This window comes from Conger conger, chromosome 3 (genome assembly GCF_963514075.1).
Source record: "Conger conger chromosome 3, fConCon1.1, whole genome shotgun sequence".
NCBI classification, from domain to species: Eukaryota; Metazoa; Chordata; class Actinopteri; order Anguilliformes; family Congridae; genus Conger; species Conger conger.
Window position 1 is genome coordinate 4,322,600 of NC_083762.1, and position 17,109 is coordinate 4,339,708.

Consider the following 17,109-nt stretch of genomic DNA (forward strand, 5'->3'; position numbering starts at 1 on the left):
CACGCTGCTCCCGGGAGGGATTCTCACCTGCTTGGTCAAATTATCCGTAACGTGAACCACCAACCCCCCGGGTCTAAGTCATGCAGCTTAACCACTAGGCTACAATACCCCCCCCCCCCACCCAGGAAATCCACTCACCAGCCACCTTCAACAGGCATCTGGGTCAGTACCATGAGGACACTGATACCCCCACCACCACAGAAAGTTCTTCAAATTCACCGTGTGCTTATTTAGCTAATTTCCCACACCTCCCCCCTACAAAACAAGCTCAGTTTTTCCCCTTCTTTTCATTCCAGAAACGACTTTCATGTGACAGCTAGATAAACTCTGGAAAATACGCCGGGTAACAAAACAAACAGCCGTTGGTCACCTTTCAGAAAACAGTCCGCGGAGAAGTCTGAAGACATTCTGGCATTAAAAAGGTCTGGAAGTAAACGGGCAGTGGGGAGTGTTCTTACTCGACATCTGCCATGTGTGCGTAGGGCCCGCGGGCCTGGATGCAGTCAGGAAGGGGAGAAGCCACAGAACGTGTATTTCAGAGCTTTAAAAAGCGGTAGAGGTGGAGACGGTGTTTTCGGGTTATTACTTTTCCATGTGTTTTCATTCGTTCAGGATTCCGAGCACAGGAGGGAAAGGAGGGGGGGGGGGGGGCGGTGGTGTGTTTGGTTTGGGCAGGGAACGACCGTGCCCTCGATGAGCTGCGATTACATCAGTCTAATTAGTGAGGTAATCGGTCGGCGCAATCGGGAATTTTTTGGGTGAGTGAGGACAGGATAAGGCGGGGGCGGGGTGCAGGCGGTGGGAGAATTTACGGAGCGCATTCGGACGACTACGGCTCTGACTATTTCTGGGTTTGGCTTCGCCAGCAGCCACACCACCCTGCACCCATCAAGCCGCTGAAGGCTTTACAGAGGTTGCCTTCAGACTAACTCTACCTTCAAGTCTCTTCCGGCCTGTAGCGTAGTGGTTAAGGTAAATGACTGGGACACGCAAGGTCGGTGGTTCTAATCCCGGTGTAGCCACTATAAGATCCGCACAGCCGTTGGGCCCTTGAGCAAGGCCCTTAACCCTGCATTGCAGGATTGTCTCCTGCTTAGTCTAATCAACTGTATGTCGCTCTGGATAAGAGCATCTGCCAAATGCCAATAATGTAATGTAATGTAATGTAATATAATTCGGCATTGGCATTTGGCTTATCCAGAGTACAAGAAAGTGCACACCCATAACCGGGGACCAGTGTGCTGAAAGACCCCACAGGGGAAGTACAGTTCCAAGTGCTAGGAACATCCACAAAGATAAGGACTATTCGTTGACTGATCTGATGACAAAGGAGTGTATCTCTAAGAGCGCTTTGGGAAAGGCCTTCCTCCCCCACCCTACTCACGGTCGGAGTGCTCGAAGGGGAGCCAGTGGTGCTTGGTGTTCTGGTACTCGAAGGACGGGTCCCACATCCGGCACTGGTCCTCGCGGTAGTCGCTGAAGATATTGGCGCACTCCTCCGTGTTGCAGAGCTGGAACTCGTAGTTGGGGCCGTAGCAGGTGTGGCCTCCGTTAGCAGGGCTGTGGAGAAGGCCACGGTCATCCGTTTGCGAGCGCTACATTAGCCGTTTACTGTAGGGTGGCTGCCCTCAAGCTATATGTTATATTATATCACATTTAGTAGTAGACTAGCAGCTAATTAGACAAAAAAATTTAACGAACAAGTAGACCAGCTTCCCTATCTGCCACTTTCTCAGCTGTGATCCCTTCTCTCTCTGCTTTATCCGTCTCTAAATAAAGCAAGAAGTGCACAAGATGGGTTTTGAAGAGCGGGAAGATATATTGAATTAGCTGACAGATTATTACTCACCAACCTTTTTGGGTTATGAACCATTCAGGTGAAAATAATCAATGAACAAACAAAAATAAAAAAACCCACATTCCTTTGGGTTGTTGGGACACTATTGTATTACAGGTCTTGTACTACAGGCAGACCTGAGTATATTAGGCAATTTTGTGGATTGAAATACACTTTACTGAGCCTGCCTGGTGTATTGGGACCTATGAAATACTCTAAAATAAGTGCAAACCTCGCTTTTTGGTCCTCTTAGTCGGACAATGTATTAGTCCCTACATATTGGCGGGGACTGGTGTAACTAACAGACAGATACTGGGGGCATGTACCCAATAATTGGGGGTGTACTGGGACATGTACCCAACCCTCTTCCAAACCCCTGCCTATGGTGTAACTAACAGACAGACACTTGACCTTTGACCATTTGACATTGTTGTGTTTTATATGGGAAGGGAGTAGAGATTTGTGAATGGGATTGAACAGTAAAGGCCAGTTTTGTCGTCCAGCAACAAGAGTGTCCCTGCGACTGATGATGTGCAATCGGGCAACAGTAGAGCGTTCATGAATGGGGTGATATTGGCTCAGGCGGTAAGAGCAGTCGTCTCATTGGCTCAGGCGGTAAGAGCAGTCGTCTCATTGGCTCAGGCGGTAAGAGCAGTCGTCTCATTGGCTCAGGCGGTAAGAGCAGTCGTCTCATTGGCTCAGGCGGTAAGAGCAGTCGTCTCATTGGCTCAGGAGGTAAGAGCAGTCGTCTGGCAGTCGGAAGGCTGCGGTTCTATCCCCAACCCCGGCTGTGTTGAAGAATCCCCGAGCAAGACACCTAACCCCCAAATGCTCCCGATGTGCTGGGCGGTGCCTTGCATGGCCGTCGGTGTGAGAGTGTGTGTATGAACGGGTGAATGAGAAACATCCATCGTACAGCGCTTTGGATAAAGGGCGCTCTATAAATGCCGACGCTCTGTCGCTGGACTATAAGCTGGCCTAAACTGCCAGCCCAGTTTGGGTCCGGGACGGTTCTGGACAGGGCGACCGGGTCCAGGAGGAGGGCCCACTCACATGGGGTTGTCGCACTGGCGGATTCGGAAGCGGACGCCACCCCCGCAGGTCCGGGAGCACTCCCCAAACTTGCTCCACATGCCCCAGTTGCCGTCCTGCTTCAGGATGTCGGGGGTCAGGAAGATGCAGTGGCCCTTGAAGCAGTGCTAGGACACGGGGACACAGGCGCACTCACGTCAACCAACGGGACGGGGGGGAGATTTGGCAATGTGACCGTCTCATGTTGTGTCCTTAAAATTCAAAATAATGTATACATACTTTTTTTTTTTAGGTGAGGTTCTAGCATAAGCCCCCTGGGGGTGTCCAAACCCTCTCTGCACATTGGTTAATTATTTGTTCTGTATAAGCGTGTGTGCAAAAAAAAAAAAAACATGTAGGCACATGTTTCAAATGACGTGAGGCGATCATAACCGGGTCACATACACAATTGCTTTGGATTCAAATGCTTGTCTGAGCTCAGATGGTCTTGCCCCGGTGCAACCAAGAGGAGCAGAGGGTGGGGTGTGCACTTTTTGAGAGTATTACGCCAGAGAAGCTCAGTAAAGCTCAGAAAAGTACTTGAATCAAAACCAATTATGGATGAGAGAAAGAGAGCAGGGTGTGTGTGTCTGAGCCTGTCATATAACTGTGCGTTTTGTTAAGAACATGTGTGTGTGTGTGTGTGTGTGTGTGTGTGTGTGTGTGATAGAGCATGTGTGAGCATACGTGTGTGAGAGAGAGAGCGCGTGTGAGCATATATGTGTGTATGTGTGTGTGTGTGAGTGTGTGCATGCGTGCGTGTGTGAGTGCTTGTGTGAGCATACGTGTGTGTGTGTGTGAGAAAGCGTGTGAGCATACATGTGTGTGTGTGCGTGTGTGTGTGTGCGCGTGCGTGTGTGTGTGCGTGTGCGTGCGCGTGTGCATGTTTATATGCGCATGAACTCACTTTCCCCGGGGCACACATGGTGCCGTCGATGGGCGGGCCCTTCTTGGTCTTGCAGAAGAAGGGGTTGTCGGGGTGACTGCACCACAGCTGCTTGCAGGGGTCGAAAGTGCGATACTACAGGAGACAGAGACAAACTCACTCTCACACACACACACACATACACACACACACTGTGCATGCCCAGAACCCCGATACAGTACAGTACGTACGATACATCACCACCACATCATCGTGACAGTAAATACTGAAACACACAGAGACCAGAGACCCAGCGCACTGGACATAGATGTGGAGGACCACAACGAGGAGCGATCCGGGTTAATGTCACATAGTAAACGGTACGGCTCACAAGTTGGTCTCGGGAGAGGATACAGACATAAAGCCAAGGCATGCAAACAAAATCAAAGAATGGAAAAATAAGTCTGATGTGGCAGTGTTGAGACAGCTTGACTGAGCGGAGCCTATGAGGAAAGCATCACTCTGAGAATGAAAATCTAGACGTCGGAGGTTTTCGGCTACCTTTGCCGACGCCTTCCTCCCTCAGTTGGTCGCCCCTAACAACACAATCCAGGCAGAGTCTATGCCTAAACGCTGATCTCAGACCAGTGGAGCCCTGTTACTCTCGCCCAGGGCTGCCGAACGTTCTTCCTGGAGATCTGCCGTCCTGTAGGCTTTCACTCCAACCCTAACATTAAAGTGGACAGCTTCCAGCAGATGCTGCAGAGATGCTAATTAATAGAATCAGAGGTGCAAAAGTATCGTTGAAGTAAAAACCTACAGGATGGTAGATCTCCAGGAACAGGGTTGGGCAGCCCAGCTCTAGCTGTTGAATGAGGTGTGCTTTGTTAGGGTTGGAGTGAAAACCTACAGGATGGTAAATCTCCAGGAACAGGGTTGGGCAGCCCAGCTCTAGCTGTTGAATGAGGTGTGCTTTGTTAGGGTTGGAGTGAAAGCCTACAGGACGGTAGATTTCCAGGAACAGGGTTGGGCAGCCCTACTCTAGCTATTGAATGAGGTGAGCTTTGTTAGGGTTGGAGTGAAAGCCTACAGGACGGTAGATCTCCAGGAACAGGGTTGGGCAGCCCTGCTCTAGCTATTGAATGAGGTGAGCTTTGTTAGGGTTGGGGTGAAAACCTACAGGACGGGAGATCTCCAGGAACAGGGTTGGGCAGCCCTGCTCTAGCTGTTGAATGAGGTGTGCTTTGTTAGGGTTGGAGTGAAAGCCTACAGGACGGCAGATCTCCAGGAACAGGGTTGGGCAGCCCTGCTCTAGCTGTTGAATGAGGTGAGCTTTGTTAGGGTTGGGGTGAAAGCCTACAGGACGGTAGATCTCCAGGAACAGGGTTGGGCAGCCCAGCTCTAGCTGTTGAATGAGGTGTGCTTTGTTAGGGTTGGAGTGAAAGCCTACAGGACGATAGATCTCCAGGAACAGGGTTGGGCAGCCCAGCTCTAGCTGTTGAATGAGGTGAGCTTTGTTAGGGTTGGAGTGAAAGCCTACAGGACGGTAGATCTCCAGGAACAGGGTTGGGCAGCCCAGCTCTAGCTGTTGAATGAGGTGTGCTTTGTTAGGGTTGGAGTGAAAGCCTACAGGATGGTAGATCTCCAGGAACAGGGTTGGGAAGCCCTGCTCTAGCTGTTGACCGAGGTGGTTAGGGTTAGACTGAAAACCAACAGGGCAGTAGATCTCCAGGGACTGGTTTGGTCTAGACCACAGCCATTTAATCCTGAGCTGATCTAGGTTTAGAGCAGAAAACCACGCCCTTTGCTCATAGAGCTGGGAGCACCTTTGGGACTAATGCCAGTCTAACCGCTGATGTGGTCGTCTCCAGAAGCTTCCACAGGATCCTGAACCTGAACACAGACCACACCCGCTCCCTCCTTTCGGGACAGGGACTAGCATCTTTTCATCACCCACGGCTGTTGACGGTCCCTCGTGGAAAGGAGGCAGGGTCGCCAGATGTCCGGTTTTCAAATGGATTTCTACTGGTCAGGTTTGTGGTCCAGACCGGACAGAATTAGTGGGAATTTTTTCGCGTTAGTTTCTAATTAATTGGGGTGTGGATGACTCCCGGGTGCGAGGTAGGGTCCGAGGGGGACTCCCGTTGGTCCAAAACTAATTCGCCATTACGCTGTCAGTTGTCCGGTTTTGACAAATTATCAATCTGGCAACCCTAACAGGACAGACGATAAAAGGGAGATCGGACTACGGTGAGTCCAATCAACCTCTTGCACAGAATCCCGCGAGGAGCTCCGCCAATCACAGAGTATGTTGGTAACAGCAAATAGATCAACGGCGATGGTATTTGGTGGGTAACTATTAGTTCTACTGAATAGATACCATAAGGCGATGGCCCTCACACCTGTTCCTGGAGAGCTGCAGGTTATGCTGGTTTCTGTTTTTGCCTTAATATCAACAATCAATTCAGTCCCAAAATACCAGGTGAGGTGAGTTAACTGTAATTAGCTGCTTTAATTGACCAATTAGGTGCTGAGTAACAACAAATACCAGCACACCCTGCGGCTCCCCAGGACCAGGAGTGAGGAACCCAGCACACCCTGTGGCTCTCCAGGACCAGGAGTGAGGACCACTGCATTATGGGATCGTGGAATGTGGAAGGTGATGGCAGCAGACTCGCCGCTTAATCACCCCTGCCAGACAGCTGGCTCTGACACAGAGACGAGACTCTCACGCCATGAAAGTGCTGCGTCGTCGCCGTAGTAACGCACGTACCGTAGCAACAACCGGCGGGAGGCAGGCGGTGGATACGGCGCCTCCGTTTTTTAACGAGTCTAAACTAATGAAACGCAGAAACCGAGGGGTTAATTAGCATTTTACTTTTTACTGGGACTCACTCACTCCATTAACTGAGCTAACCTAGCTCGATAGCATTTGTTAAGGTTAGCAGCAGACGTACTGGCAAAATAAAAGTAATAATTTAGTAGTTAATCTACAATAGGTAGTGAGCTAGTTAGTGCAGGGACTTTAGCTAGCAGCTATTGAGCATGAACTAATGCACACAAAAAAATACAACTTTCCCAGTAATTACTGTGAGATATCGGCGAAGCAAGACACGCCAGCTAACGGTACCGGTATGTGCATCTCCAGTAATCGCGGCGGCATCAGCACTGTCATGGCGAAGAGGCATAGATCTTTTACTTTTTTTGAAATCTCACATTTGTTCCGTTATCTGAAGTATTGCGGAGAGAAAAGACGGGTAAGGAAACGCCTCCTCTCTCTCCCCCGTGAATCATGAAGCACGCGGACCAACCAACGAGCATGCGGCAGGAACAAGTTAGCCGTTAGCATCCTGCAGCACGCATGCCGAGGTGATGACGATGGCAACAAACAGAAAAAAAAAACGAATGACACCATTAAAAAAGTAACAACGATAAGATTAATATCGATAAGTAGAAAGCAAACGTGGCCACACTGCTCCGGGGGGTGGGGTGGTGCCTTACCTGTGTTCCTGATTGGCCCACCTTTTGCAGCTAAGGAAATGGTTCGACAAGAGAATGAAGGACAGCACTCCAACTGCACTTTTTTTTTTTAAAGTGTCATAGCATCCCTGCGTTTGCTCACGTTTCCCACAAACAGCCAAGAACCAGGCGAGAGTTTGACGCAGGCCATAGCTGTTACATCTGCTCCTTAACTAAATAAGATTCTGCCCTGGTTATGGAAACTCTTTAAAATGGTATGATTCCAGAAGGTAATATTTAAAAACTTAGTTAAAGGAAACTTTCCATTTAACTATAATTGACAGAGCTAAAAAAAAAAACTTTATTACCTCGCTCCAAGACAAACCTTGGTGGTACAGTCCCCCTAAAAAGCACACACACACACACACACACGACCACACACAATATGTCTCTCACACGTTCACACTTATGTGCACGCACACACACACACACACACACACACACACACATGACCACACACAATATGTCTCACACATTCACACTTATGCGCACACACACAGACACATGACCACACACAATATGTCTCTCACACATTCAAACTTATGCGCACGCATGCACACGCACACGTCTCTCTATATATCTCTGTCACCCTGCATTGCCCAGATTCACATATATTGGAAATTATGTGTCTGAGTTATATTTGAATTTTGAAGGGCACTGGAAAACACGTGTGGGTTTTTACTATAGTCTCGGATCACATTCAGTGAAATATACAAGTAATAAATACGTAAAGAAATATGACTTTCAGGCTATGCCTCCAGGAATCTCAATAGCTTCACATGAATAATTCTAGATCTTGTAAAACCACATGTGAGTTTTACTATCGTCCTGGATCACAAACCATAAAATATACCTAATAATAAACACATAAAGACATATTTATTTACAGCTATGCCTCCTGGAATCTCAATAATTTCATGAATAAAACAATATCATGTAACCTTTCGAAATTCGAAAGACCGCCTTCTTAGGGGGAGCACACCCCTAATTGTTCAGAGCTAATTTATGAATTATTAATTATTATGAAATAAATTATTTAATTGATCAGAGTAAGATTATTTGCATGAACATAAAAAAACCCTTGTCCTTTAAACACAAAGCAGATATGAAAATACCCATTAAGCCAGGTGGACTACAATACCCTGCATGCATTTCTGTCCTACAAGAATCTGCAGGCTCCAGTCATAGCATCCCTGTATATGAACAATTCACGGCATAACCCAAAACCACTGAGCAAGACATGGAACTCTACGACTCTACTTCAAAGCTGGAGAATGACGTAATGAAAATGTATGAAAATATATTGTCCATACATTTTTGTATTTTTGGAAAGCGTGATTTTTTTTTGGGGGGGGGGGGGGGGGGTTAGCGGATGAGGTGGGGCGCAGAAGGGGGACCCTAAAACCGGGACGGGGGCTCTCACCGCTGTGCACATCATGTAGCCCGCCCCGAAGTCGAAGCGACACTGCTCGTTCATGGAGTAGTGGATCCCTGGCAACCGTGGCAGCGAAGGCCAGTTGTGGTCAAAGGGGTCGTCGCGGAGACAGTCGTAGGAACTGCCGGGGGAAAGCAAGGACAACAGAGGAGCGATAAGACGTGGCCAGAACCGGGCTCTATTTTACGATTTGGGGATGAGTGGAAGGGTCAGGGGTTAGGGGTCAGGGTTCAGTGGTTAGGGGTCAGGGGTCGGGGACTCACTGTAGATAGGGTTAGGGGTCGGGGGCTCACTGTAGATAGGGTTAGGGGTTAGGGGTCAGGGGTCGGCGGCTCACTGTAGATAGGGTCAGGGGTTAGGGGTCAGGGGTCGGGGACTCACTGTAGATAGGGTTAGGGGTCAGGGGTCGGGGACTCACTGTAGATAGGGTTAGGGGTCAGGGATCGGGGGCTCACTGTAGATAGGGTTAGGGGTCAGGGGTCAGGGACTCACTGTAGATAGGGTTAGGGGTCAGGGGTCAGGGACTCACTGTAGATAGGGTTAGGGGTCAGGGGTCAGGGATCGGGGGCTCACTGTAGATAGGGTTAGGGGTCAGGGACTCACTGTAGATAGGGTTAGAGATCAGGGGTCGGGGACTCACTGTAGATAGGGTTAGGGGTCAGGGGTCGGGGACTCACTGTAGATAGGGTTAGGGGTCAGGGGTCGGGGACTCACTGTAGATAGGGTTAGGGGTTAGGGGTCAGGGGTCGGGGACTCACTGTAGATAGGGTTAGGGGTCAGGGGTCAGGGGTCGGGGACTCACTGTAGATAGCGGCCCAGCTCCTGCTGGCTGCAGCGGGACCAGTGGAAGCGGTGGAAGGCAGCTTGCACCAATGGGGCCATGATGCTCCCCATGTGCACCTCGTCTCCACAGCGATTCCCCTGGCCGTCGTGCTCCATACCCAGCCTGCAGGGGGCGACAGAGCCTCCGCTCAACTCTGCAGGCTTACACGAGTGAGTGTGTGTGTATGTTCATGACAGTGTGTGTGTATGTGTATAAACGTGTATGTGTGCATGTGTGAGTGTGTATGTGTGTTTGTGTATGTGCTTATGTGCGTGTGTGTGTGTGTCCGTATCTGTGTGTGTGTATCAGTGCGTATATGAGTGTGTGTGTGAGTGTGTGTGTATGAGTGTATATGAGTGTATATGAATGTTTGTGAGTGTGTATGAGTGTATATGAGTGTGTATGAGTGGGTGTGTGTGTGTGTGTCAGAGTGTGTGAGTGTGTGTGTATGCGTGTGTGTGTCAGAGTGTGTGTGTATGCGTGTGTGTGTCAGAGTGTGTGTGTGTGTATGAGTGTGTGTGTGTGTGTGTGTGTATGAGTGTGTGAGTGTGTGTATGAGTGTGTGTGTGTGTGTGTATGTGTGTATGAGTGTGTGAGTGTGTGTATGAGTGTGTGTGTGTGTGTGTGTGTGTGTATGTGTGTATGAGTGTGTGTGTGTGTGTGTATAATCGGGTCACTCACACGTGTCCGGTCTCATGTGCCACTACGAAGGCGGAGGAGAACCCGTCCTCATGGTTCAGAGTGCAGCTCCGTACCGGGTGGCACATGCCCGTCACCGGGGCGTAACCTGGGCAATGGCAGGGAGGACACACACACACACACACACACACACAGACACAGACACACAGAGAGACAGACAGACAGAAGAAAGAACGCATGTCACTGGTAAAATACCACTGAGGCCATATCAGGTAGTAGCGATGATAACTCCAGCAACCAGCACCATGCTACAGCTTCTTAAAGCCCCTCTCTCATACAGGAGGGGGGGTACTCATAGTATTTCATCATTTTACAAGCAAATTTGAATGATCTTTTACTGAATTTCACACTATTTTACTTTTAATCATTAGTTGGGCTGCAGTAAAAGGTATACGGGAAATATACTTGTGTGCGTGTGTGTGAGAGAGAGCATGTGTATGTGTGTGTGTGTGTGTTTGTGTGTGTGTGTGTGTGTGTATGTGTGTGTGTGTGTGTGTGTGTGTGTGTGTGTGTGTGTGTGTGTGAGAGACAGTGTACCCTGCATGCCGGTGTGTGTGTGTGTGTGTGTGTGTGCCGGTGTGTGTGTGTGAGAGAGAGAGTGTACCCTGCATGCCGGTGTGTGTGTGTGAGAGAGAGTGTACCCTGCATGCCGGTAGGCCCGAACTCCTGGCGGGTGAGGAAGATGGCGTGGTCGTGGTACTCTGCGTCGCCCGTGTCCTGCTTCTGCTGCAGAAAGGCCCAGCGACACACGTTCTCCAGGCTCTGGGACGGGTTCCCCAGCTCGATCAGGCTCATCGACTGCAGGGGTCGGGCAGAGAGAGGGCCAAAGACACGCTTTACTAAACCCCCTCCTCTGCATCTGACCATCCTAGTTACTTAGAGACAGAGAGAGGGATGGAGACAGAGAGAGGGGGATAGAGAGAGGGGTGGAGACTGAGAGAGAGGACAGAGAGAGGGATGGAGATAGAGAGATAGAGAGAGGGATGGAGACAGAGATAGAGGGATAGAGAGAGGGATGGAGACAGAGAGAGAGGACAGAGAGAGGAATGGAGACAGAGAGATAGAGAGAGCGATGGAGACAGAGAGAGAGGGATAGAGAGGGAGAGAGAGGGATGGAGACTCAGAGGACACAGAGAGGGATGGAGACAGAGAGAGAGAGGGAGTGATGGAGACAGAGAGAGGGAGAGAGGGAGAGAGAGAGAGACGTAGACGGAGAGAGAGAGGGATGCAGAGTGAGAGAGGGAACGACACAGGAGCGGTGCATCAGAAGGGTTATAGAAGGCGAGGTGGAGAAGGGTGGCAGACGAACGGAGAGGTGGCAGGATGGAGGGAGAGGGAGGTGGAGAAGAGCGTGAGAGAGCGAGGGAGAGGGGGATGAACGGAGGGAGGGAGGGAGAGGTGTGGGCCAGCGGTGCGAGTGTGAGACAGACACAAAAAGAAATAAACTCTCATCGCGCCCGTCGTGGAGAGGCACTGAGACCAAAACGACAGGGTGTACAGCCATCGTGAGTCTATCGAGCAGAGAGGCATAGCTACCCAGAAATAACACGTTTATCTCATTAAAGTCACCCTTCCAAGCGCCTCAAAAAAACCTTAAAAACCTACGAGCTGAGTTCTCACAACTGGGGAACATTGTGTGGAATTCTTGGCAAGGAAACCAATGGAAACATATGAAACTAGCACAATTATTTAAGTAATAACCAGCCATTAAAAAAAAATATATATATATTGTATCATGGTGTACAATTATTTTATTTAATGAAAATTTACATTACAGTTATTTTGCTGATGATTTTATTGAAGTCGGATCTTACAGTTGATTAGAGTGTGGGGCCTTGATCAAGGGCCCAACAGCTGTGCAGATCTTATCATGGCAATACCTGGGCTTGGACCACCGACCTCCCGAGTCTTGGTCATGTACCTTAGCCACTAGGCTACAGGCTGCCCCAGTCATGTACCTTAGCCACTAGGCTACAGGCTGCCCCAGTCATATACCTTAGCCACTAGGCTACAGGTTGCCTCAGTCATGTACCTTAGCCACTAGGCTACAGGCTGCCCCAGGCATGTACCTTAGCCACTAGGCTACAGGCTGTCCCAGTCATGTACCTTAGCCGCTAGGCTACAGGCTGCCCCAGTCAGGTACCTTAGCCACTAGGCTACAGGCTGCCCCAGTCAGGTACCTTAGCCACTAGGCTACAGGCTGCCCCAGTCATGTACCTTAGCCACTAGGCTACAGGCTGCCCCAGTCAGGTATCTTAGCCACTAGGCTACAGGCTGCCCCAGTCAGGTACCTTAGCCACTAGGCTACAGGCTGTCCCAGTCAGGTACCTTAGCCACTAGGCTACAGGCTGCCCCAGTCATGTACCTTAGCCACTAGGCTACAGGCTGCCCCAGTCATGTACCTTAGCCGCTAGGCTACAGGCTGCCCCAGTCATGTACCTTAGCCACTAGGCTACAGGCTGTCCCAGTCATGTACCTTAGCCACTAGGGTACAGGCTGTCCCAGTCAGGTACCTTAGCCACTAGGCTACAGGCTGTCCCAGTCAGGTACCTTAGCCACTAGGCTACAGGCTGCCCTACGAGCAGTTACAGTAACAAGCATGCATTGCTGCTTAGAGTCTTCTCTTGCTCTAATTTTTCTTCTATTTTTCAGAATCTTAGCGAAGGGTTTTCAAGCCAGGTGTAAGGCTGCAGGCCATCCTGCCAATAAAAATAGCTAACAAGATTCCAAACCAGATAAACAAGGGGGAACTGTTCAAGAATTGACAAGTGACTGACTTCACTGACAGCTATGACATATTTATGGACAGGCGCGTGAAGAAGAGTTTTGTTTTCATAGTTGTTTTCTGTGCTTTGCGGTTAGCGACGCTCTCTGCCCGGTCCTGAGTAGTCCTCCAGGGTGTTTTTTTCCCCCCCTCCTTAATTAATTCATGAGAGTAAATCACAGTAATTACCCCTGTCAAAACAATAACTGGGATTAAAACCAAATGGCAGATCTCTGAGATCACGACCACTGTGGGGAACACACACGCGCGCTTTGCCGTTAGCACATAGCTGCTACCCTCTCCACTCTTTACTGTCGATGTATTGAACGTAAACACGGCACCACTTTTTACATCACATTACATTACATTACTGGCATTTGGCAGATGCTCTTATCCAGAGCGACGTACAGTTGATTAGACTAAGCAGGAGACAATCCTCCCCTGGAGCAATGCAGGGTTAAGGGCCTTGCTCAAGGGCCCAACGGCTGTGCGGATCTTACTGTGGCTACACCGGGGATCGAACCACCGACCTTGCATAGTCTAAAAAAATAACGTTCTGTGGCCACATCCAATTTAATTCAGTTTTATTTGTATAGCGCTTTTCACAGAAGACTGTCCTAAAGTCACTTTACAGAGTAACAGAAGGGAAGAAAAAGGATATCAGCCCTAAGCCCCCAGACAGCATATGAGGTAAACAACTCCCTCGTGGGAGAAAAACCCTGAAACAGTGCCAAGAAAAAACTTCCAGATGGGGGCGGCCTGTAGTGGCCTGTAGTGGTTAAGGTAAATGACTGGGACACGCAAGGTCGGTGGTTCTAATCCCCGGTGTAGCCACAATAAGATCCGCACAGCCATTGGGCCCTTGAGCAAGGCCCTTAACCCTGCATTGCTTCAGGGGAGGACTGTCTCCTGCTTAGTCTAATCAACTGTACGTCGCTCTGGATAAGAGTGTCTGCTAAATGCCAATAATGTAATGTAATGGGAAGAAATCTCAGGAGGAACCCGGCTATAGGGGGATGCCTCATCCTGGCCTATAGGTTGACATGGTAACAGTTCAGCTATTAAACTAGCAGGTGATCTAGAAAGTCCGTAGGGAGGGGGTGAGTCTGTGTTGGATGTAGAGTGTGCAGTTCAGAGGGGAGGGGGTGAGTCTGTGTTGGATGTAGAGTGTGCAGTTCAGAGGGGAGGGGGTGAGTCTGTGTTGGATGTAGAGTGTGCAGTTCAGAGGGGAGGGGGTGAGTCTGTGTTGGATGTAGAGTGTGCAGTTCAGAGAGGAGGGGGTGAGTCTGTAGCTCCAGGATGTGTTAAAGCGTGGGCAGGACCAGGAGAGGAGCAGGGCTGCAGCGGTCCTGGACCTCACATCACAGGGTGACTGCTAGCTTTGCGGATGCTCCCTGAACCAGCACGGTTGATATGACGTGGTAAGAAAAACAGACAGCCTGTTTCATCCGGGGCCCAAACACAACACCGCTCGCGGTTTTCCACCAATGGCCGTAGCCAGAGGTGAAGTTTCGGCCATAATCTCAACACCCTGAGCGGAAAACAAAAGCTCTGTCCTCGTTCCCCTGTGTTTTCATTCATCTAAAGCCAAACCTACTGCGGTCCATAACTTACAGTATATATTAAAATAAAATTTAAAAAACCCATTGTCTAAGAATTGATCACTTTCAATAAGGTCAAAGACCCAAACTGTTTGTAAGATAAGGCGAGGTTAGCGGTTGTTTTGTTTCTCCGTGTTCTCCCCATCAGAGAATGGGTGTTATACGCCGATGGCAGTTCTGTGCCATTAAAATCTGAGTCATTAATAGCCAACCTGAAAATAGAGGCCATGGATGGTAGACCCTCTCTAATGAGCCTGTGCATGTGCCCTGGATGGTAGACCCTCTCTAATGAGCCTGTGCATGTGCCGTGGATGGTAGACCCTCTCTAATGAGCCTGTGCATGTGCCCTGGATGGTAGACCCTCTCTAATGAGCCTGTGCATGTGCCGTGGATGGTAGACCCTCTCTAATGAGCCAGTACATGTGCCGTGGATGGTAGACCCTCTCTAATGAGCCTGTGCATGTGCCGTGGATGGTAGACCCTCTCTAATGAGCCTGTGCATGTGCCGTGGATGGTAGACCCTCTCTAATGAGCCTGTGCATGTGCCGTGGATGGTAGACCCTCTCTAATGAGCCTGTGCATGTGCCGTGGATGGTAGACCCTCTCTAATGAGCCTGTGCATGTGCCGTGGATGGTAGACCCTCTCTCATGAGCCTGTACATGTGCCGTGGATGGTAGACCCTCTCTAATGAGCCTGTATATGAGCTGACACTTCAGAGCTGGGCATATGAGACAGCCACCACCATACCACGGACACGGGCAGCACACTGAAACATTCTGTTCTTTCAGACTCACGAGAACTAAAAACACATCGGGTTTGGACCTTCTCCGAATGTAGTCACCCAGTTCTTTAGGCCTACAAAGCTCTGTGTTTAGAGTAACTCAAAAGATTGGAATCCATTTCTATTTAAACATCACCCATGCAGTGCTGTGTGCACAAGTAATAACCCAGGAAACACAGAATGTTCTCTCCCTTTTTGTGAAATTGTGAAAACACTCTGTGCTAACCGGGATGCTCCAGGAAGTCTGTTCATCTTGGCTATAGCACATGTGTTTACCTATCCATGTGTTGATTTACAAAATAATACACTTGCTCACTGAATTTCTCCTTCTCGAGAACTGTTGACATTCGTGCAGGAAATGCACGATGAGATCACTAGTCCAAAAGCACTCGTACTTTTTAAGTTCTAAAACCACAGCGTGAAGTTTCTCAGCTTCTCAACAGCTGGTCAGACTGAGCCTCTAATGAGTCTTGCTGGCGCGTGTTACTGTGGGCTGGCAGAGTTCTCACACTATTACTGAACACACACATGTAAAATCCAAGTGATATCCGTAAAATTGGGAAAGGAAAAAGTTCAGGACGAGATAGGAGAGGGTCAGAAAAAAAAAAAAAAAGTAAAGACGCTTTTAAGATTTTTTAAGTCGATAACTTAAGATTTTTAAAACCACTGGAACAGTGTTAAACATGCCTGGCAGAGGAAGAGTGCCCCTACTCAAAGGTTTGGAATGCAAAGAAAACAGTGGGAGATCAATAAAACTTGGGTGAATCTTGCGGACACATAGTCTCTGAGTCTATCATCAGACGCCACCTCCATGCCAATAGATTTTTTTCTTTTCTTTTTTTTGCTGGGTTTCCAGAAAAAAGGCCTCTGTCCGTCCGGGGGCAAAGAACAAGTATGAGGGAAAAGTTTTCTAAAAAGTTTGCTAAACAGTGTTGCAACTTTGACGGGAACTGAAAGTCTTACGTTCAGACGAGACCAAGACGAAGCACTCTGGCCAAGCACACCGTGACTTGGCTCCAGAAGAGGGATGCGTATGTTCAAGAGCACACCTTACCTACAGAGAAGCCCGGTTGTAAATCCTTGATGTTACGAGACACGGTTGTTTTGCAACTCCTGGCCTAGGGGGCTCCTGCTAAGCTCAGCAGGATTGTTAACTCCAGCTAGTCCCAAGACATTTTGGCCAAAAACCTGATACGCTTTGCCACGGAGCCCAAACGTGGCCACAAAGAGAACTTTTAGTGAGCAAATGATCCACAGAATACCTCAAAATCAAATAGGAAACGGTCAACTGAACAATAGGTACCACAAACGGCCATTGTCTCCAGACTTAAACCCGATCAAAAATGTGTGTTTTCAATTGAAGAGGGTATAGATCGAAGGATCTGAATGACCTTAGACAATTCTTTATCGAGGAAACGTCAAAGACCCCAACACATGATAACGGTATACAAACTGTAACAAACAATGTTTGTTTTTGGTCAATTTCAGCACAGTCCTTGTATTACTTAGTTTATATGCTGTTTTGTTCATCTTTATCAGGGCTGAGTATAATCTTAGAGAGCACTATATATTTATATATGTAGCTGCTACATTAAAATGGGGGAGTAAATATACACAGAAAAGCGATTAAACCAGACATTTGTCAAAGTACACGGTTTTCTTTTTTTGTCTGAGTACACATTGCCCAGGGGTTTCGTTCGTTAACAAGGCAAA

The 17,109-nt window shown here is 48.9% G+C and overlaps 1 protein-coding gene across 1 annotated transcript in view; it reads right to left on the reverse strand.

The window, feature by feature from the left end:
• Positions 1-17,109, reverse strand: part of LOC133124742 (A disintegrin and metalloproteinase with thrombospondin motifs 2-like) — a 205,689-nt gene that overhangs the window by 21,389 nt on the left and 167,191 nt on the right. Inside the window, exons 6-12 of the mRNA XM_061236185.1 lie at positions 10,891-11,047; positions 10,232-10,337; positions 9,530-9,673; positions 8,716-8,848; positions 3,816-3,929; positions 2,891-3,036; positions 1,385-1,560 (exon numbers count right to left, since the gene is read on the reverse strand). Of these exons, the coding sequence (XP_061092169.1) occupies positions 1,385-1,560; positions 2,891-3,036; positions 3,816-3,929; positions 8,716-8,848; positions 9,530-9,673; positions 10,232-10,337; positions 10,891-11,047 (976 nt within the window). The remainder of the gene's footprint in view (positions 1-1,384; positions 1,561-2,890; positions 3,037-3,815; positions 3,930-8,715; positions 8,849-9,529; positions 9,674-10,231; positions 10,338-10,890; positions 11,048-17,109) is intronic.